This window comes from Aureococcus anophagefferens (assembly GCF_000186865.1).
Source record: "Aureococcus anophagefferens unplaced genomic scaffold AURANscaffold_8, whole genome shotgun sequence".
Taxonomy (NCBI): Eukaryota; class Pelagophyceae; order Pelagomonadales; family Pelagomonadaceae; genus Aureococcus; species Aureococcus anophagefferens.
In genome coordinates, this window is record NW_008705568.1 from 529,123 (window position 1) to 550,936 (window position 21,814).

At 71.2% G+C, this 21,814-nt stretch overlaps 4 protein-coding genes across 4 annotated transcripts; 1 reads left to right on the top strand and 3 right to left on the bottom strand.

Annotated features, from left to right (window-relative positions):
• Nucleotides 1–79: 79 nt before the first annotated feature.
• Nucleotides 80–604, top strand: AURANDRAFT_4515 (hypothetical protein; the record flags this gene model as incomplete). Its single annotated transcript, XM_009038197.1, has 1 exon — nucleotides 80–604. A coding segment is annotated over one exon (525 nt), but the record flags the coding sequence as incomplete, so codon positions are not given.
• Nucleotides 605–8,241: 7,637 nt separating this feature from the next.
• Nucleotides 8,242–8,938, bottom strand: AURANDRAFT_60062 (hypothetical protein; the record flags this gene model as incomplete). Its single annotated transcript, XM_009038546.1, has 1 exon — nucleotides 8,242–8,938. The coding sequence occupies one exon, from the start codon at nucleotides 8,564–8,566 to the stop codon at nucleotides 8,282–8,284; it is 285 nt and encodes a 94-aa protein (XP_009036794.1).
• A 6,077-nt stretch (nucleotides 8,939–15,015) lies between these two features.
• Nucleotides 15,016–15,969, bottom strand: AURANDRAFT_12585 (hypothetical protein; the record flags this gene model as incomplete). Its single annotated transcript, XM_009038545.1, has 1 exon — nucleotides 15,016–15,969. A coding segment is annotated over one exon (954 nt), but the record flags the coding sequence as incomplete, so codon positions are not given.
• Nucleotides 15,970–17,988: 2,019 nt separating this feature from the next.
• On the bottom strand, nucleotides 17,989–18,315 carry AURANDRAFT_17413 (hypothetical protein; the record flags this gene model as incomplete). Its single annotated transcript, XM_009038544.1, has 1 exon — nucleotides 17,989–18,315. A coding segment is annotated over one exon (327 nt), but the record flags the coding sequence as incomplete, so codon positions are not given.
• Nucleotides 18,316–21,814: the final 3,499 nt, after the last annotated feature.

The window sequence follows — 21,814 nt, forward strand, 5'->3', positions numbered from 1 at the left end:
GAAGCACGCCGCCACGGACCTCAGGGACCTCGAGGCCGCCGCGAAGCGGTCCGCCGCCGCCCCGCAGGCGCGCGCGCTCAAGCCCGACGCCTTCGTCGCGCTGGACTGCGAGATGGTCGGCGTCGGGTCCAGCGGCCGCGAGTCCGTGCTCGCGCGCTGCTCCGTCGTCGGCGGCGACGGCGCCGTATTGTACGACCGCCACGTCAAGGTCGGCGAGCGCGTGACGGACTTCCGCACGAAGTACAGCGGCGTCCGCGCGCGGGACCTCAAGGCGCGGGACGCCGTGCCCTTTGCCGAGTGCCAGCGGGCCGTCGCGTCGCTGCTCGAGGGGAAGGTGCTCGTGGGCCACGCGCTCCACAACGACCTGAAGGTGCTGCTGCTGCCGCACCCGCGGACGGCGACGCGCGACACGGCGAGCTGGCCGCCGCTCATGCGCGCCAACGGCCGGGGCAAGCGCAAGCCCCGCAAGCTCCGGGACCTCGTGAGCGAGCACCTCGGGCGCGCGATCCAGGAGGGCGAGCACGGCTCCGTGGAGGACGCGACGGCCGCGCTCGACCTCTACCGCAAGTTCGCGACGGAGTGGGAGGCGGACCTCGTCGCGAGCGGCCGGGCGAAGTAAGCTTTTCTCACACGAGCGTCTTACGCCTCCACGCGGAGCTGGAGCTCCGGCGGGAGGTCGCCCTGGTCCTCGAGCCAGTCGCCGAAGCCGTCGATGCGCTCCTTCTCCTCGGCCTCGACCTTGGCCTCGTCGCCCGGCGCGGGCTTGGCGTAGTCCGTGACGCCGTCCCAGAAGTAGGACTTGAGCGTCCGCCCCCGGAATTCCGCGCCGTCCCAGGCCTTGATCGCGTCCGTCGCGTCGCCGGGCAGCTTGAACTTGAAGACGCAGACGCCGTCGGTCCGGTGGAAGTGGACGGCGCACTTGTCGACGTCCGGCGGCGCGTCCAGCAGCGACTCGAGCGCGCCCTGGAGCTCCGCCGCGAAGCCGTCGCGCGCCGTCGCGCGCCGCGCGGCGAGGTCCTCGAGGGACGCGTCCTCGGGTGCCTCCTCGTCGGGCGCGTCGCCGGGCACGAACGCGCGCTCCACCACCACAATACGCAGCGCCTTGGAGCTCGCGGTCCCCGAGTCGTCGTCGTTCGCCCACGACAGCGACTGCGCGGCGGCCTTCTTGGCCACCTTGACCTTGTTCGCGTTGATCTTGCGCTTCTTCGACGCGTCGTAGGCGCCGTAGCGCGAGCTCCCGAAGTCCGCGCGCGTCACCTTCAGAGGCACGTCGAAGCGGAGCGAGCCGCCGTCGAGGATCTGTAAAGCGAGCGCCACGGACGGCTCGTTCGCGTAGCAGAGCGCGCCGTCGCCCTTGGCGACGCCGGCGCCGTCGCGGTAGATCTTGACCTTCGGCTGGTTCGACTCGGCGTCCACGGCCACGACGCCGCACTTGCCGAAGTGGTCCAGCAGCTCGTCGACGGTGACGTCGCTCGGCAGGCCCTCGACGTAGATCCAGCACTTGCCCGCGTTCTTGTCCCAGCCGCCCTTCTTTTTTGCCGCCTTTTTTTTATCCCGCTTCGCCTTGCGCTCCGCGGCCCTGGCGTCGTCGTCCTCGGTCTTTCGTTCGGGGGCCGCGGGCGCGTCGTCGTCCGCCGCCGCCGGCTCGTCGTCGTCGTCGCTCGACGCGTCGCCGTCGGCCTCGACCCACTCGCCGTCGGCGGAGAAGACGTAGCGCCGGCCGTCGTCGCCGCGGAAGGACCGCTTCTTCGACGGCGCCGCGGCCGCGAGCGGCTCCTCGCGTTCCTGGACCTCCGGCACGAAGGCCTGGCCCGCGTCGTCGGCCAGGGGCTCCTCGGTCGCGAGGAGCGGCCGCAGGCCCGGCACGTCGCCCAAAGGCCGCCACGCGTCGCCGCCGGCGACGAAGACGGAGCTCAGCCCGTCGGCGTCGCCGGCCTCGACGCGCCTTCGGAGCTCGCCGAGCGGGAAGGGCCCGCCGCGGCCCTCGGGCGCCGCCGGGTCGGCGACGTAGAACTGGCACCGCACGAGCCTGGCGCGCTCGCCGAGGCCCGGCGCCTCCGACGGCGCCAGCCAGGCGGCCTGGCTCGGCCGCCAGACGAGGCAGCTCATGGGCACGACGCCGCGCTCGAGCAGCTTGAGCAGCGCCTGGCCGGGCAGCGGGCCGCGCTGGGCGCCCTCGACGCAGTACATCCACGAGTCCTCCTCGGGCGGCGTTGCCGCCATGGCGGTGCGGTCGAGGCGACGCTGTCGCGGAGAGGCCGGCACCTTGGGTGCATCACCTATTCAACAAAAATTGCCGCAAAGCGATTATGCGAGCATAAACCACGCTGGAGCAATGATGCGCAGCAGCGCCGCAGTGCAGGACTGCCTCGCCGTCGCCGCCGCCGGCGCGTTGATCGGCTTCTACCTGGGCTACCGCCGGCGCGCGCGGCGCGACGCCGCGGACGCCAGCGAACAAGAGCAACAACCGGACTACGGCGACCCCGACGCCTGGTACGCGCACTACATCCTCAAGGACGGCGACCGCTGGGCGCCGCCGACCTACGTCGACGAGCAGGACCGCGCGGCGGCCGACGCCTTCTTCGTCCACGGCACGACGGCGCTGCGGGGGCTCGGCAACGCGTCCGTCGAAGAAGGCGAGGGCGCGGCGTACGCGGCGTGGAAGATCGCGCGCCAGACGAGCTGCTTCACGCACCGCTGCCGCGTCTTCGCGCCCAAGTACCGCCAGGCGCGCGTGGCCAACTACCACTGCTTCGAGGGCCACGCGGCGCCCGACGGCCCCCGGCTCCCCGGCTACCAGGGCCGGCTCTTCTCGGAGCCGTGCGGCGAGGCGGCCTTCGACGTCGCCTTCGCCGACGTCGCCGCGGCCCTCGAGCTCTTCCTGACGAAGCACCGGCGGCCCGGCCGGCCCTGGATCCTGGCGGGCCACAGCCAGGGCGCGGGGCACGTCACGCGCTGGCTGAACGAGCGGAGCGATCGGTTCCCGGCGGAGATGGCGGACCTGGTCGTCGCGCTGCCCCTGGGCATCCAGCACGGGGCCGACAGCCTGCCGCCGGGCCTGCGCTTCGCCGGCGGCCCCCGCGACTTCGGCGTCGTCCTCGTCTGGAATTCCGTCTCGGAGGGCCGCGCGGACACGTACGCCGCGGGCCGAAGACGCTTCGGCTACGTGGCGAACGCGGCCGTGACGAGGTTGGCGCCCTTCTCCATGAACCCGCTGACGCTCTGCGGCGGCCGCCAGGGCGGCCTCGGCGTCGACGGCAACGTCCGCGCGGCGTGCGTGAAGTCCGCGGCCGTCGAGGGCGGCGTCACCATCGCGACGGCCGGTGCCGACGACTTCGGCGCCCTCTTCCCGAGCGCCGACGGCGACCTCCACGCCTACGACTTCGAGCTCTGGTGGCTCAACCTCCGGACGACCGTCGCGCTCCGCCTCGACGCGTGGCTCGCGGCGCGGTAACTTCGCTTAGACGACGCGCGCGCCGTCCCTCGGCGTCGACAGCTGGAGCTCGACGGAGGTCGACGATGACAGGGTCCGCGCCTTGAAGAGCTTGCCGAGGAACGCGGGCTTCCGGTGGAGCCGCGTGAAGAGCGACGCGCCGAGGCTCCCGGCCCGCGGCGCCGCGTCCGGCGCGGCGGCGGCGTGGGCCCGGAGCGCCGCCGCGGCCTCCGGAGGCAGCGCGGCGGCCGCGGCGGCCGCGTCCTTCTCCGCGGCGTCGAGGAGGCGGTTCAGCGCGCGCGCGCGCGCGACGACGCGCTCCGCGACCCCGCGGTTCGTCGCCCGCGCCGTGAGCTGCGTCAGGAGCACGTGGAGCCCGCAGGCGAGCGCGATGAGCGGCACGCCCCGGTGCACGGAGACGCCCAGCGACACGCAGTCGACGCCCGCGCCCTCGAACGCGCGCCCGAGGAACGCGGCGAAGTAGGCGCCGAGGTCCCCGCAGGCCGCGTCGTCGGCGACCTCGGCGACGTAGGGCAACTGGGACCAGATCGCGAGCAAAGTAACTAAAAAAACGTCGAGCGCGGCCCAGCCGTGGAGCGCGTTCGCGATGATCGCTAGAACTTGCTGCTTTTTGGCGCCGAGGGGCACGGCCCAGAGTACGGCCAGCACGACGCCGTGCACCATGGGCACAAGCACGGCCAAAAACACGGTCGTCGCGGCGAGGAACTCGATCAGTTCGTCGCCGACCGGCTCGACGCGCCTCAGCCGCAAGGGAAAATCGATCAGCGCGTAGGTCCGCGCGAGCGACTCGCCGGACACGTCGAAGCCCAGGGCCCAGCCCGCGACGCCGCCGACGCGGAGCGACACGGCGTCGAGCTCCAGCGCCCCGGCGGCGAGCGCCGCGGACGCCAGCGCGAGCGGCGCGACGAGCGGCTGCCAGCGCCGCGGCGGATAGCCCTTGAACGGGTGCGCCGCCAGCGCCCGCGGCCCGAAGCTCTCGTCCCGGGTCGTCCGGCAGTAACGCGCGCGCCGCGGCGGCGTAGTGGGCCTCGAGCGCGTCGACCGCCGCGCGCCGCGTCGGCGTCGCCGCGCGCGCGGCCGCGTCCCTCCCGTGCGCGCGGCGGTGCGCGTACAACAGGAGCTGGTTCGCGGCCATGGACGCGAGCGTCGCGCCGACGTAGCAATAAATACCCGCGAGCGGCGCCGCCCAGGCCTCGACGCGGACACCGCTCGGCGCGTCGCGGCCGACGCCCGTCAGCTGCAGTTCGTAGACGACGTGGAACGCGACGACGACAACAACAATGGCGAACACAAACACCAATTTCCAGCGGCTCAGGCTCTCCACGGTCAGCAGGATGGCCTCGCGGGCCGCGGGCCTCAAGGCGCACGCGAAGGCCGCGAGGAAGAGCAAAATCTCCGCCACGGGGAACGCGAAGCACAGCAGCGTCGCCGCCACGGCGCCGCCCGCGTCGCCGGAGCGCCAGACCTCGCGGATGATGCCGAAGAAGGAGTAGCTCGTCGCCGGCGTGAGCCACTGGCGCACGGACGAGCGCTCCAGCGTGAGGACGAGCTTCACGACGGCCGTGACGGACTCGTGGACGTTCGCGAGGACGAAGAGGACGATCGTCAATACACAAAGCACCAGATCGCCAGCTTCGCCGCCGCCGGCACGTCCGCTTCGAAACAGAGGCGCGCCGCCGCCTTCGTGGCGTTCTTCTCGGCGCCGCCGCCGGCCTTCCAGACGCCCGCGTCCCAGACGCCGTCGAGCGTCGCGTTCCGCTCGCGCCCGACGAAGCGCCGCCGCGCGTCGCGCGTGTAGCGCTCGCCCCGGGCGCCGACGGCGCTCACGCCGACGCCCAGGAGCAGGCCGAGCAGCGCGAGCAGCTCGACGACCTGCGTCTCCCGCGCGGACAGAGCGCCCGCGTCGTCGACTTCCGTCAGCGATTCCTCCACGGGCGACGGCCCGCGCGCGTCCGCTTCGTCGGCGACGCGCCATCGGTCCGCCCAGGGGCCGCAGGCGGCGTCGCGCCGCGCCGGGAGCTCGTCCCGGAGGGCGTCGTTGGCCTCGTAGACGACCTCGGCGAGGACGTTCGCGCCGTCGACGTTCTCGCCCACGTAGCCCCGGACGGCGAGGTAGATCGCCTCGACGAGCTCCCCGAGCCCCGCGACGTCGCTCCGCGCGTCGACGCGCACGTCCGCGGCCGCGGCGGCGAGCCGGAGCCCTACGCCGCCGACGCCCGAGAGCACGGCGCACGCGGAGCGGTCCGCGAGCTCCCGCGCCGCGGCGGCGGCGTCGTCGACGTCGTCGTCGTCGTTGCCGTGGGGCGAGAACAGGCCGTTCAGGCCGAGGTCGTCGCCGACGCTCAGCGCCGCGTAGGCGTCCGCGTCGACATAGGCGTCGACGCCCGCGCCGCGCAAAGACGCGGACGCGACGGTGACGTTGACGTCCAGCGCCGCGTCCCCGAGGGACGTGGCGATGTCGAGGGCGACGCCGGCGACGAGCACGGGCGCGCCCGCGACCGCGACATCGACGAGCAGGGGCAGCGACCGCTCGTCGTTTTTCTGCTCCGCGCGGACGGTGAGTTCGAGCGCCCCCGGCGGACCCGTCCGCGCGAACGCGCGCGCCACGGCCAGCGACCGCAGGAAGTCGAAGCCCTCGACGTAGTCCTCGGCGGCGACGTCGACGGACGCGACGTCCGCGGCCGTGACGACGAGCGGGTCCTTTGTCAGCGCGCTCGCTTTCACAGATCGCTCCGCGCCGTCCGCGCGGCCCGCGAGGTCGGCCAGCGACGTTTCGTTCCAGTCGAGCCAGACCGAGGAGCCGTTGGCCGGCGCGGGGCAGGCGCCGGAGTCCGCGGCGTCGCGGACCCGCGCCGTCGCGTCGTCGGCCGCGGCGCGGACGTCGTCCGCCAGGGCTCCGAGGCCGGCGTCCGACGCGTAGATGGGACCGCCCGGCGGCCAGCGGTCGAGGCCGTCGACGAGGCGCTTCGCGAGGGCGAAGGGCTGGTCCGCCCGGCTCAGGAAGCCGACGGCGCCCTCGAGCATCGCGGCGACGTAGTGCGCGAGCGTGCCCGCTTCCGCGCTCACGGAGTCGACGAAGAGCTCGAGCGACGTCGCGTTGACGTGCGCCGCCGTGAGCACGGGCGTCGCGACGGCGCCCGGGTGGGCCGCGACCTCGGCCGCGACGCAGCCCGAGGCGAGGAGGTCGCCCAGGGACGTGTCCGCGAGGAAGTCGCGCAGGTCTCTGGGTCGAATCCCGACGTGGACCGTCGCGCCGAGGCCGAGGCCCACGAGCGACACGCTCGAGTTCAACGTCAGGGCCACCTCGGGCGCGGAGAGCGTCGTCTCGCTCAGCGTCGTGAGGCCGTCCTCGCTCTTGGCCACGACGCCCGCGTGTCCCGAGACCGCGGAGAAGACGACTCTCGCGCTCGCCGTCGCGTCCAATACCGCCTCCCTCGGCAGCTGGAGCCAGAAGCGCACGCCCGCGCCGCCGTCGGCCGTCGCGCCGAGGTGGAACTGGGACTTGGCGAAGTCGGCCCACGCGACGCCCCGCGGGGAGACGACCAGCTCCTTGAGATCCACGGACACGTTGACGCCCGCGCGCTCGAGATCCGCCGCGGACGACGTCGCCAGCGCACCCAGGTTCCGGAACGTCGCGGCGGTGCCGTCGAAGAAGGGCTGCGACCGCTGGGCGTCGAAGAGCTCCCAGAGCGCGTCGCCGCCCCGGTCGTAGGCGGCGGCCGCGGCCGCGCTCCCGGGCCCCGCGCCGCCGCGCGCCAGCGCGACCCAGTCGACGAAGCTCGGGTCGTCGTCGACGGCTAGCGTCGTCGCCACGATCGACATGGGCGCGCCGCCGCCCGTCGTCTCGTTCAAAAACGCCACGACGGCCTCGTCCAGCGGGACGGCCGCCTCGTGCTCCTGGGCGACGACGATGGCGCAGGCGACCTCCTCCATCGTGTCCTCGATGTGGGGCACGAAGTTCTCGATGGAGCCCGTGGGCAGCGAGCTGCCGCCGAGCTCCACACCGTCCAAAGCGACGTTCGCCTCGCAGCCGACGACGGTGACGGTTTCGAAGAGGCCGCCGGACCCGACGTCGCCCTCGACCTGGATCACTAGATTCGACCCCTCCACGGCGGCCTGGAGCTCGCCGTCGCCCCGGAGCGTGCCCAGGCCCGTCTTGTACTTCCAGTCGTATTCGCCGGAGCACGTCGCCGACACGCCCCGGACGCGAACGGACGCGACGCCGGGGCCGTCGTTGGACCAGCTCAGCGTCTCGAAGCCGAGGTCCGTGCAGACTAACGTGTCGACGTCGAACTCGACGCCGGAGATCTTGTCGTCGTAAAAGTCGTCGATGACGAGCGTGAGCGAGGCGACGTAGCTCACGAGGTCCGGCGCGACCGGTAGGGACGCCGCCGCGGGCTCGGGCTGCAGCAATAAGAGGAGCGGCAGCAGCGCCCAGGTCTTATGCGGGAGCAGCATGAGGAGGAGGAGCATGGGCCGTCACACCGAGGCTGCCCGAGCCATCCCGCGCTCGAACCACAGAAACAATCTTCAAGGTGGCGCAACGTCGGCCTCAAGCGTTCAAGTTAAGGTTTTTGAGACGCCGCGCCGTCGCGGGCGGGGATTTAGTCTGCGGTGTCGGCGGACGTCCTGTCGTCGAGGGGGCGTCGTCGAGGCCGTCGAGGCCCGCGCCCGAGTCGAGCGCGCGCGCCGCGGCCGCGATAAACGCGGCGTCGACTCCGCGTCGGACTGCGGGACGCGCGAAAGCAGCGACCCCGAACTCCCCCCGCGCCGACGTTCCGAATGTGCGCAAGGCGGTGGTTAAGGTGGGTCGAACGGGGGGAACGCCTATGCCTGCGCCTCGATGAGCTTGCGCATGCGGCCGATGGTCGTCTTCGCCGTGACCGCCGGGGGCGTGTTGAGCATGTAGGCGCCGCCGGCGATGACCTTCTTGCAGGAGCGGCACTTCCAGATGCCCGTCGACTGGCGCTTCACGGAGTCCTTGCCGCAGAAGACGCAGTTGTACTTGCTGTGCTGCGACACCTCCATCTTCTTGATGTTCTTACGGATCGAGGCACCGTACCGGATGCCGTACTTGCCGCAGATCCCGACCTTCTTCGTGCGCTTGCCCATCTTGAACTGCGGGGGGGCGGCGGGTGAGGGGGCGCGCGCGGCGCGGGGGTCGGGGAGGCGGGCGTTCGAGCGAGCGCGTCGGGGCGGCGCGCGGCCAGTGGGGGCGGCGGATCGCGGCGTCCGCGGCTCAGCGGTGGCACACAGTCGTGGAGACCGACACGAGCGTTGAGACGCGCGGCCGCGGTGGCGCGGCGCACGTCTCGGCCCGCGAGCGGCGAGACAGCCGCTGCGGCGATTTTCGACCGCCGGACGTGTCGTCACGCGGTCTTCGATCAACCACAGCGTCCACCGTCGACACCAGCCCTCCCACGACGTCGCGCACAGCCGGAAGATCTCTCAGGGGTAGATGGGAGGGCGATCAGGGGCGGCGCTCATCACCTTGCTCGCCCGACGATCAGCGACGGATGAGACGGACACAAGATCCTACCTGTAGCTTAGGCTAGGCCGCTCGGAGAGCATCCATGGCCGCTCTCCCTGTAGACCACAGTGAGCGCGTCTCTGCCGCGTGAGCAACCTCGTCGTACCTATTCCTCAAAGCTGTAGCAGCGACAACACATCCATGGTCCAGACGCGCGCGCGCATCGCGGCGAAGCGCTGCCTGGGCAACCTGTTTCCTGTTCTGCCGCACCAGCTCGTGAATGACATCTTCTCGTACGCGTCGGACGACGGCCCGCGGGTCATGGGTGAGAAGACGCACATGCGCATCGCAATCCAGCAGCACGACGACATCATGCGCGAGCGCGACGATTTGTTCCGCGACAACGAGCGGCTCGACGCGCTCCTTGTCGTGGCGGGCATGTCGCAGCTGCGCGGCGTCTCGAAGGCGTTCCGCGCCACCGTCGACGAGATCGCGAAGCACGAGCACCTCGCGAGCGTCGGGTTTCCGCCCGCGGACGCGACGACGCCCGTCGTGTCCGTCAAGGACTACGTCTGGGACAATCTCGAGTGGATCCTGGACCGCTACTGCGAACCGCGCCGCGGCGACTCTCGGTCGCGTAGCGAGCTCGGAGCCGCCGCCGACGCCATATCAGCGGCGGTCGCGGTCGAAGGCGGCAGTTGGCTCGATCGCGCCAAATTCGACGCGTGGTTCGACGACGGCGAGGAGCTGGACCCCCGCGCGGCCGGCGGCTTCCCGTTCCTCGACGAGCACAAGGGCGCGGACCCGTGGGCCCACCGGACGGGCATTCGGAACACCGTCCGCCGCCAGCCCCAGCGCTTCCGCAAGCGCATCCCGTGCATGACCCCGGTGATGCCGGGGAAGAGCCCCTGGAGCTTGCGGCGCGGATCCAGCCGCTCCAGCCGGTGGCGCGCGCTCGCGGATCGCGCGCGTGCGATCGTCGCGTATCGGTCGGCGACGATCCTGTACGGGACCAACTACTACGACTCAACTCGACCAGCACTCAGGAGGTTCGTTAGCACGCGCGCGACCAACTTCGCCAAGTCGCTCTCGCGGACGTTCTTTCGCCGGGCGTCGTCCGTACCCTGGCCCGTCGACGCGTGGCACGTCGCCATCGTCTGTCCGCGCGGGGGGTTCTTCCACTACCCGGTCGATACCGCCGGCGCGCGGTGCGCGGCCCTCCGCGACTTCGCGCTGTCGCTGGTCCCGCCCGAGTCCGCGGCCGAGATCCGCGCGCTGCCGTCCGAGCGGGTGCGGCGCGTCGACCTCTTCGGCCGGGAGTTGGAGGATTACCAGTTTGACGGCGTCGCCCCGGGGGACCGGCCCGAGCGCGTCATCGAGGCGTTCTGCGCCTTCTCCTTCCGGCCCGACCACGACGACGTGGAAGAAGCCAAGCAACGGAAGCTCGAGCGGGGAGCGACCCGGCGCGGAGGCTACGCGGTGCGCGCCGCCGACTTCCGCGAGCCGGACGGCGGGTCCGACATGGACGTGTATGGCTGGGAGAGCCACTGGAGCGAGAAGGATTCGGAGGACCCGGACTTCGACCCGCACCCCCCGGAGGGCGAGCGATCGTTCGTCCAGTACTGGACCCCCAGCGGCGGCCCTCCCTTCGCTCGCTTCACCGAGGGCCACTACCCTCCGGACGAACAAGTGGATTTCGAGTCGGACAACGAGGAGGATTACGTCGATTACTCGTCGTTCCTGGATCCTCTACCCGCCGCGCCCATCGTCCTCGACGAGGTCCTCTTCGACTTCGTAGCTGGAACCGTCGAGCTCCGATTTCAATTTGCCGACAATCGCGTGCTCGAATCGAGTAGAAAGCTGCAGCTTCGAGTCCGCGGGACGATCCCGCTCCTGTACTCTCGCGCTCGCTACCGTCGTCGCGGCGGACAGTCCGACAGTTCGGACTCCGAGTAAAGTCTCCTCGCGTAGACGCGCGCCGCTAGCGCACACCGCCGGGCAGCGATCGCGACAAGTATCGCGACGGACCGTGAGCCTACCGTGACCGTGACCCCCGGCCAACGCAAAACTGCACACAAAAACCCACGATGATACCGAGCATCGGTTGCCAGCGCCCCCCGGCGCCGTCGGTGGCCATGTCGTCGCGCATGGCCTTCAGCCCCGACGGGAGCGGCATGGCCTACTATTTGAGCGGGCGCGTGGCGGCCTGCGTGTCGGAGGTCAACGACTACAGCAGCCGCTTCTATTTCTACGACGACGACCGCAAGGGCACGCTGCTCTGCGCCGTCGACGAGCACGCCGTGGGCTTCGCCATCGGGGACGACGGGGCGCGGCTCGTGCTCAACAAGACCAAGGGCATGCTCAGCGACGGCGACGGGACCATCACCCACGAGTGGAAGTGGGCGCGCGGCGCGCAGCGCGCGGGCAGGCCGCCGCCGCGCGTCGAGATCCGACTGAACGACTCCATGACCTTCGTCTTCACGGGCCGGACGGAGATGGAGGTGAAGTTGCGGTTCGCCGACGGCGACGCGTCGCGGGGCGGCGGGCGGCGGGGCGGCGGCGGCGACGCGGGTTTGGCGCGCGACTTCGACGTCGGGCACAAGACGAAAAGGACAGACACGTACCTGGACCACGCGACGCGGGGCCTCGCGGGCGCTCTGGACCCGCAGATCGACCGCATCTCCCTGAGCGACCGCGTCACGGCCGTCGGCGAGGCCGCCGCCGCGGACCGCAACCGGCTCCACCCGAAGTCGTCCGCGTTGGCGAACGCGGGCGCGCGCGCGGTCGTCGCGGGCCTCGAGCGCGACTTCGACACCTACGACGCGGACCACACGGCGCCCCGCGAGTTCCCGACGGGCTGGCGGAGCGACGCGCTGGCGCGCACGAAGGACGAGGTGCCGCGGCTCGCGCCCACGGGCGACGAGCTGTGTGGAAACCAACCACTGGTTTGGGTGGTCCTGACCAAACTTCAGAATTCTCTAGCTCGGTCAAATCGAAGTCGATTCGGCTGATTTTTGGACGGATCGATCGCTCTCGTCGAGTTCTCGAAGCCCAGCCGAAGATCTTGCGTCGAAGCATTCGAATACGCTAATATTGAAGTCGGGTTGAAGATTTGATTTCCACACAGGCGACGAGACGGGGCCGACGCCCGGTCTGGGATCGACGATCTACACGGGCAAGCTCAAGGGCCCCGAGGACGACGAGCCCAAGAAACCGCCGGCGGAGGCGGGCCCGCCGCCCCACTGGAGCCTCAACGCTCTGGAGATGCGCCAGGCGCTGATGGAGCAGAATCCCTTGTTGGAGCGGTCGTCGATCCTGTGCGACGCGTCGGGCCGCTACGCGGAGGACATCGTCGTGCCCGGCGGCGTCGTCACGGCGACGAACCCCACGGGCAAGCGCGAATCGGGCCGCGAGACGCTCCAGGTCGTCGACCCGCGGGACCTGGCCACCTTCGTCGACGAGCGGTGCTCGCCGACGCAGCTCGTCTGCGTCGCGTGCGTGCGCCAGGACGACCGCGTCTGCCGCAAGGCCGAGGCCGTCGCCGAGAGCGTCTGGGGCGCCATCCTGCGGGGCGACGCGGGTCTGCCCGGCGACGACGGGGCGAACGCGTCGGAGGCGGATCTGAAGTACCGGGTCGCCAAGGTCGAGATGTCCGCGAACCGCGACGTCGCGGAGCGCTACGGCGTCCGCGCCCTGCCGACCTTCCTCATGTTCTACGGCGGCCAGCTGGTCTACCGGGGCCAGCTCGGCGGCGAGGCCATCCGCGTCGCGCGGGAGTTCAAGCCCTACAGCGTGTTGTACGTCGAGCCGAACTTCAAGGACCAGATCTGGTCCGAGAAGATGCTCAAGAAGCAGCGCTTCTCCTGGGAGCTCTGCATGAACGCGTCCGAGGCGACGCAGCGCAAGCAGCAGCTCGACCGCCGGGCCATCGACGGCGGCGCGGCCGGGAGTCAACGAGGCTACGACGTCGTGCTCGTGTCGTCCGCGTGCCCGCCGGAGGAGTGCGGCGCGCTGGAGCGGCTCTTCAAGCGCGCGGCGGGGCCCGCGGGGAGCGGCAAGGACGTGCTGGTCTGCGGGCTGGCGGCGCTGTCGGGCGACGCGGGCGCGGACGCGCTGACCGTCGCGTCGTGGGTCGGCAAGCGGCGGGGCGTGACGCCGGACGTCGACGTGCTGCTGCCGCCGGCGCTGGCGGCCATCGCCGACGTGGCCATCACGAAGCCGCTCAAGGCGAACGCGCTCGAGGACCTCGTGGACTTCCTCGAGTCGCGCGCGGCGGCCGCGAGCCGCGCGGAAGCGGGGTTGCCCCCGGCGGACGGCGTCCACAAGGGCCTCACCAAGGCCGCGCTCGTCAAGCAGCTCTGGGAGTCGCTCAAGGCCGGCCAGCGCGGCGCCTTCCTCCCGGACCTGAAGGCGCTCCGCGGGGGCAAGAAGCCGAAGAAGATCCCCTTGGCGCCGCCGATCAAGCGCAAGGTCGTCTTCCCGCCGCCGCCCCACGACGTCACCATCGAGTCCCTCATCGAGTCGAAGATGGAGTAACGCGTCGGCGGCTGTGTGTACTTTGGGGCGGCGCGCGGCGGCGGTGGCATACGGAGCCTACGGAGGCCTCGCGGGCGCGGCGCGCCGCCGGCCGCCAGGCGCGCGCGCGCGCGCGAAGCGGCTGCGGGCGCGAAGTACCTCCCGTCCGCCGCCGGCGCGCGCGGCAGCTTCAAATCGCCCGGCGATCGGCGTCACACCGCTCTTGGCGCGCCGCAAACATCGCAGCCATGGACGTCGCCGCCGAGCGGGACCCCTGCCGCCTCGTGCAGCTCGCCGACGGCGCGGCGCCGGCGGATATCTGCCGAATCCTCGATCGCCTGCTCGCGCTCCCCGCGCCGGACCGCGACGTTTTGAAAGCCGTGCGCAAGCCTGTGCGGCGCCTCGCAGAGCGGCACGAGGACCGCGGCGTCAACGCCAAGGCGTCCGAGGTCCGCGCGTACTGGGCCGCGCACGACCGCGACGCCGGCGACGACGGCGACGTCGACCTGGCCTGCACGCCGCGGCGGTCGCGGCCGCCGGCGCCGGCGGAGACGCCGGCGACGGCGCCGCGCGAGGCGCCGCCGCGGCGCGACGACGACGCGGCGGCGGGGAGATCCCACGACGCGGGGAAGTCGTACGACGAAAAGAAGGAGGAGAAGAAGGACCGGATCATGGCGATGATGGACGCGGCGCTGGCGTCGACGGCGCGCGTCGCCCGGGGCGCCTGGCCGGACCTGGCCCTCTGCGTCAAGCCCGAGTGGCTCGAGAAGATCCTGCGGGGCGTGAAGACCGTCGAGCTCCGGGGCACGATCTCGAAGAAGGGCGGCACGCGGTTCGGCCTCATCTGCTCCGGCACGGGCCTCGTCTGGGGCGAGTGCACCTTCGTCGAGTGCCGGGGCCCGCTGACCAAGGACGAGCTCCTCGAGCTCCAGCCGCGGCACCACGTGCACGCGCGCGACGACGGCGAGCCCGACACGGCCGACGAGCTCCGCGCGCGCGTCAAGTACCGCAACTGCTACGCCTGGGTCATCAAGGACGCCGTCGTCTACGAGACGGGCATCGCCTACGAGCACCCGCGCGGCGCCATCGGCTGGATCGACCTCACGAAGTCCGTCGCGGACCACCCGCGGTTCCGCGCGCGGTCGCCGCCGCCGCCGAAGCCGGACGGGCCCCCTCAACTCTCGCCGCCGAAGAAGGAGCGGCCCCCGGGCGCCGAGATGTCGCCGCCGAAGAAGCCCAAGCCGGGCGGCTCCTCGTCGCACAAGGGCGCGCCCCGGCGGCGGCGCTGCAACGCGTGCGCCGGGTGCGCGGCGCCGAATTGCGGCGAGTGCGGCAACTGCAAGAACATGGTCCAATTCGGCGGCACGGGCGCGCGCAAGGCCGCCTGCGCGAACCGGCGCTGCGTCGCCATCGACCCGGCGCGGGGCGGGGGGGCGCCGCCGCGCGCCGAGCCCGAGGCCCCGGCCCCGCCGCCGCGGGCCGAGCCCGAGGCCCCGGTCCCGCCGCCGGGGGACGACGCGCCGCCGCCGCCGCCCCTGAGCCGGCGGGAGTGGATCTAACTTACGTCGTCCTTCGCGAGCCGGTAGGTGCGCGCGGCGACGTCGTGGAAGATCTCGCGCTTCTCCTCGGGGCCGAGCTCGAGGCGCGAGCAGACGCGCTTGTGCGCGTTCCAGAGGACGCGGTAGGACGCGGCCATGCGGTCGACGGGGAAGTTGCTCTCGAACATGCACCGCGACGGCCCGAAGGCGCGGATGGCGACGGCGTAGTACGGGAAGAGCAGGTCGCAGAGCTCCTCGGAGCCGACGGGCGCCTCGCGCGCGTGGAGCTCGAAGCCGTTTTTCGGACCGAGAAGCCCGCCGACCTTGCAGACGACGTTCGGGCACTTCGCCGCCACGATGCCGAGGAGCGCGCCCCAGTCCCTGAGGTCCGTCGACGGCCCCAGCTTCCCGCCGCAGTGGTCGAGGACGAAGACGACCGTGGGAAAGCGGCCCGCGAGCTCGACGAGCGTCGGCAGCGTCGCAAAGTCCTCGTCCCAGAACTCGTAGACGAGATCGTACTTCTCCAGGAGCGCCACGCCCGCCAGGAAGTCCTCGCTCAGCTCCGGCGTCGCGACGCGGACGCCGCGGAAGTTGCGCTGCTTCATCATCGTCCGCAGCACGGCCTCGGCCGACCGGTCCGCGAGATTCACAGAGCCGACGATGGCCGCGCAGGCTCGGGTCGGTCCGTAACACCCGCTGTCGGCGACGGCGGCCATGCCCTGCGCGAACTCGACCTCGCCGATGGACGCCTCCTCCCGCGGGCCGAACGCGCGGTAGTAGCTCCCGGCCTGCACGTAGACCGTGGAGACCACTTTGTGGCCGCCGCCGACGTCGCGCAGGAGCTCGGGCAGCAGATAAGCTTTGGGATAGCGGGCGACCTCGCCGCCCGCGACAAGCGTGACGATGAACTGGCTCTTGTCGCCGCTGTGGTCCCAGAGATGGTGGTGCGGATCGCAGATCCTGAGCTCCGGTTCCAGCACGTCCTCCTCAGCTTCGAGTTTCAGCCACGCGTCGAGCGCCTCGTTGCGCGCCGCCATGGACGCCGCGGAGCCCATCGATTGGCGCTGCCCTAATTGTTGCACGCTGCCCTAATTGTTGTGCGCCATAATGCCAAGTTTCAACCGTTATATTGAACTACAACCGCAGGCGAGCATCGGCCTATTGGGCTGCCAGAATTGAGAATGGCCAGCCGGAATGCGCGGCCAATGGGGTCGCCAGATTGGAGAATGGCTCGAGCTGTAGCTCTTCTGCTAGCATGCCGCACGGTCCACGCGACCATCGAGCCGCGGTACCAGCGAGACAGCCGATGCCCGGCGGCGATCAAGTACGACGCGGCGGGCAGCACGCGGCTGCTGTCCGGGTCGAGATACAAGGACGTGTCGGGCATCGCGAGCGTCGAGGCGTGTGGCTACGCCTGCTGCGGCGACTGGTCGTGCCTCGCGTTCGTCTACAACGCGACGTCGCACAACTGCGGTTTCAACGACGACGTGGACGCGGTGACGGCGGCGAGTGCCGGGCTCTCGTCGGGCGTCCGCGGCCACCTTCCGTCGCGCGACCCACCGGGCGAGCCGTCGTCCTGGACGGCGTCGCTCGACCCCGAGATAATCATCGGCATCAACGGAGACGAATTTCCCATCACCTGGGGCCGCGACGGCCGACAGTACACCGGCGCGGGCGACAACCACCAACCGGGCGAGCCCGAGAGTCCGCTGGCCTTTTTCAGCGTCGACGGCCAGCCCGAGGATTTAAACTGCACGCTCGAGCCGACGCCGCACCACAACCAGCCCTCGCCGTCGTGCCAGCACATCCAACGCGCGGGCGCCGCCGTGCCCATCAACGGCTCGAAGGCGCGAAAGCTCTGCCCGACGTGGGAGAACAAGCCCATTCCAAATTTAAAAAGCTCCGGCGTGATCTCCGTCGACGGCGCGCTCTACTGGGCGATATCATGTTTCGATTACGGCGACGACCCCATCTTCAACCGGCAGCGCTACGGCCCGGCGTGGATCGTCGCGTCGCGCGACGGCGGTGCCACGTGGGACGAGGACGCGATGAACGGCACCTTCGCGGGAAACCTCGCGGCGCCGAGGTTCCTCCAGTTCGGGCGGGACAACGCCGGCGCCATCGACGACTTCGTCTACGTCTACTTTCCCGGCACGACGTCCGGCGCGGCGTTCTTCGAGAACAACGACCAGGTCCTGCTCGGCCGCGTGCCCGCGAACGCCGTCCTCGACGTCGGCGCCTACGAGTACTTCATGGGGACGTCGTACGGCGGGGAGCCGCGCTGGACGAGCGACGCGACGCTCGCGGCGCCGGTCTTCTCGAATCCGCTGATGACTTCCGTGCAGCAGGTCAACGCGTTCGGCGGCGCGAGCTTCGTCTTCGCGAGCTGGGCCTGGATCTCCGTCGACGGCTACCCGCGGCCCGACCACACGCCCGACGAGCGGAACGGGCGCACGGGCCACCAGCGGACGCAGCTGACCCTCTTCGAGGGCGACGCGCCCTGGGGGCCCTTCCGGCCCTTCTTCCGCGCGGACGACTGGGTCATGAGCGACGGCTCCGCGGGCGCCTACACGCCGGTCATCCCGCCGGCCTGGGTCGCCGACGACCACTTCTCCCTCGTCTCGACGCAGTGCTGCGGCAACCCGCGGTTGCCGCTCAACAACTACAACTTCCTCGTGCAGCGGGTCAACGTGGCGAAGTAAGGGGCCGATCGGAGCTTCGTAGTGGCGGAGTAAGCGAACGTTCGACGCTTCGCGCGTCGTGCAAGAGACCAGCATCGCGGCGAAAGGAGCTTACGCGCCCCCCTAGTCGCGGATCTTGACGGCGGAGCAGTTCGTCTCGATCTCGGCGGCGAGCCACGCGTCGAAGCCCGCGCGGTCCGTGTGCTTCGCGTCCTTCTTCGCGGCCCACTCGGGCTTGTCGTCGTACTTGGCGAGCTGCTTACTTCGCCACTCGTCGAGCTTCGCCTTGTACTTGTCGAACTCGGCCTGGGTGTAGAAGCCCTTCTTGCCGTTGATCGCGAGGACCTCGACGTCGAAGACCAAGTCCGCGTTCTCGGGGATGACGGGCGGGTGGCCCGCGGCGCCGTAGCCGTAGTCCGCCGTGATCTGGAGCGTCGCGCGCTCGCCGAGGCTCATCTTCGCCACGCCCTCGTCCCAGCCCTTGATGACCTGGCCGACGCCGATCGTGAACTCGAAGGCCTTGCCGCGGTCCCGCGAGCTGTCGAACTTGGAGCCGTCGGCCTTGAGCGTGCCCGTGTAGTGCATCTTCATCTTGTCGCCCTTCTGCGGGAAGGTGACGCCGTCGCCGGGGGACGAGGTCTCGACCGTGACGCCCATGGTGGATGCTGCGGTGCGTCGGAACGTGTCTGCGAGGGATGCCGTGATGAGGTTTCGACGCGCGGCGTCGGGTGGCGGTGGTCGCGCGGCTGGTGCGCGTCGTTGCAAGGGTCAAGGGCGGCGCGCGAATGCGCGCTCGGAAAGCGGGCGCCGGCGGTCGCAGTGGCGCGCGAGACTCGAGTGTGTTGGAGAGCGGTGCTCCGCTGCCTCACTTTCAGCGACGATGTTTGCGCTGAGCTCATGAGGTAAAGAAGCTCATGCTCAGGCTGCCCCGCGCGCTCGCCTGAGTCCGCCGCCTGAGTTCGTCACTGCTCGCGCGCTGCTCGAGGCTGCAGCCTCGGTCGAACCAGCGCCATGTGCGTCATCTGCGACTTCTTCGCCGGCAAGACGCCGACGAGCGCCACCGTCTGCGCGCCCTGCCGCGACGCGGCGCGGGACCAGGCGAACTGGGCCTGGCTGCCCAAGGTGCACCTCCACGTCCACCTCGAGGGCGCCCTGCGTCTGCAAACGGTCATCGAGCTCGCGGAAAAGCACGGCCTCGCAGAAACCGCCGCAACCGACGACCCGCGGGGCTACTACCTCACGGCGGAGCCCTTCGAGAACCTGTCGGCGCTCCTCGACCGCTTCGGCCGGTCGCAGCGCGTCCTCCGGGACCTCGCGGACGTCGAGCGCGTCGCCTTCGAGTGCGTCGAGGACGCGCACCGCGACCGGGTCGTGGCGCTGGAGCTCCGCTACGCGCCGTCCTTCCTCTCGGGGGGGCATGTTATTCATGGGATGACGCGCTCGACGCGGTGCGCGCCGGCGTGAAGCGCGCTACCGCGGCCTACCCCGTCGAGGTCGGCCTCCTGTGCATCGCCGTGGGCGCCGCGGGCCCCGAGAGCGTGCGCGACACGGTGGACTTCCTGCTGCGGCGACGGGACGCGTTCATCGGCTTCGACTGCGCGGGCGCGGAGCAGGGCAGGAAAAGAGTGCGAAATTCCCAATTTCAAAGGCTCCTATCTCGGCCGTTTTCCACTCGTTTTGGCTGATTTTTGGACGAGCGATCATCTCTTGGAACGGTCTTGAAGAGTGCATGCTTTTTCCGGAACGCGCGCGCGCGGAACACTCACGTTGAAGCGACGTTGAATCTCTCTTTTCCGGCCCAGGCGCGGAATTGGACCTCGCGCAGTGGGCGCCCGACTTCGCGCGCGTGCGCGCCGCGGGCATCCTGGCGACGTGCCACGCGGCCGAGGACCTCGGCGCGTGCCCGTCCAACGGCCGCGTCGCCGTCGACGTGCTCGGCGCGGTCCGCGTCGGCCACGGCCTGCAGATTTTGCGGGACCCGGGCTCGCTCGCGGCGGTCCTCGAGAAGCGGGCCGTCCTCGAGGTCTCCGTGTCGTCCAACTACCTCACGAGCGCCGTGCCCTCCCTGGCGGCGCACCCCGCGCGGGAGCTGTGGAACAAAGGCGTGCGGATCACCGTCAACTCGGACGATCCCGGGCATCATGGACCTGACGCTGTCGGGCGAGTACGCCGTCTGGCAGGACGTGCTCGGCTTCTCCGACGCGGAGCTCGTGCAGTGCAACCTCACGGCGCTGGCGGCGTCGTTTCTGCCCGCGGCGACGAAGAAGCGGGTCTACGACGCGTCGTTCGCGGCGCGGCCGCGGCGGCCCCGAACGGCGCCGCGAGTCCTCGTCGCCGCCGCGCTCGCCGCCGGCGCTCTTTGCATCGTCGCGCGCCGCCGCTCATCATAAGGGGGTTCTACCATCGGGATTGAGAAACGACAACAACAGGGGAATTTACCATCGCGCGGAGCCCGGGTTGAGCGTCTCCTCGAGGCTCGGAACGTGGTGGAACCGGGTGTGCAGCACATCCCGCACCGCGTCCCGGTCCTCGACCTCGGGAGACCCCGGCCCCTGGTAGGCGAGCTCGACGCGGGCCACGCGCGCCTTCGCGTCGAGCCGCGACTCGCCGTCGACCTTCAACATGCCGCCGCCGTTCGCGCAGCCCGCCTGAGGGATGTGGGTCCCGGTAATGCCAGGCGGCTTGAAAGAAGCGCGCGCGCGCGGCAAATCCGACCGATGGCCCGATGCTCTTGCGGCGCACTGGAGGGGCGAGGCGAAGCGACTGAGATCGCGCGGGCCCCGCCGTGACAAGAAGGCGCGCGTAGAATTTCCTTCAAAAGAAAGGACGCGGCGACACGGACGGGGCAGGCCAACAACTCGACGAAGTCGTAGGGGCAGGTGCCCTTCTTGAGCTGCGACGTGACGCGCTGGACGTTGCGGAAACCCGTCGCGACCGCGAAGACGAGGGGTTTCAGGCCCGGCCCGCGGTCCAATTTCGCCGCGACGAAGTCGTCGTTCTTCTCGCGCTTGAAGGGCACGGGCGCGCCGGCGGCCAGGGACGCGCCGGCGGCCGCGCGGTAGGCGGCCTCCGCGAAGCCGCCGGACGCCGCGAAGGGCGCGGCGGCGACGTCCTCGACGGTCGCGGCGTCGTCGTCGTCGTCGTCCATGGCGTCCGCCAGCGCGTCCCGCAGCGCGTCCTCCGTGAGCACGTCCCAGAGCTCCTGGGCCGTGAGGACCAAGTCGACGTCCGGGCCGTGGTCGCCGCTCAGGTCGCGGCGCGCGGCCTCGAGCTTCTTGTCCGCGCACGCTTCGACGGCGACGACTTTCGAGGACGGGGCCGACCGCTTCCAGAGCGCGGCGGCGGCGGCCGTCGGCGACTTGGTCGAGGCCAGGTAGGGCAGCGCGTGGGGCGCCGTCTTCTCGACGAAGCAGACGACGCCGGGGCACGCGGACGCGACGAGCGGCAGCGGGCCGTCCGTCCGGGCCGCGGCGGGCCCGCATTCGACCGTCGCGCCGTCCGGGCGCCGGTACCGCGTCGCCGACACGGCTATGGATGGTGCCGGGATCTCCGGCGTCCCCGCGCCGGCCGCGAGGCGCGCGGCGAACTCATGGACCGTCTCCGCGCGCGCGGTCGCGGCCGCCGCGGCCTCGGAAAGCGCCTCCGCGCCGTGCACCTCCCGGAGCACCGCGGCGACGGCGGCGAAGGCCCGCGCCGGCGCGCAGTCCAGCCGCTCGCCGAAGGACGCCAGCGCCGCGAGGCCGAGGAAGACGCGCGCGTCGGGCCCGCACACCTCGCGGAACTTGTCGACGGACTGCGCGTTCACCAAAACCGCCTCCGCGCTCGTGACGCAGCCGGAGCACGCGAGGCAGTCGGCGACGGAGACGACGGCCTGCGTGGACTGGCCCGCCGTGCGCATGATGCCCCTCGGCTTCGGCAGCGCGAGCGCGTCGTCGTCGGCCTCGACGGAGAGCTGCATGCGCCGCCGCCGGCCCGCGGGCGGCGGCGCCGCCGCCGGGGCCGCGGGCGCGGGCTTCGCGAAGAAGGGGTTCGTGCAGTCCTCGCCGAGGCCGATGACGTCCGCATCGAGCTCCGCCAGGAAGATGGAGGCCATGTATCACGGCTGCGAAAGAGGCCTGGAGCTCATCATCGCTTGGCGCCAGAGCTCGGGCCGAGT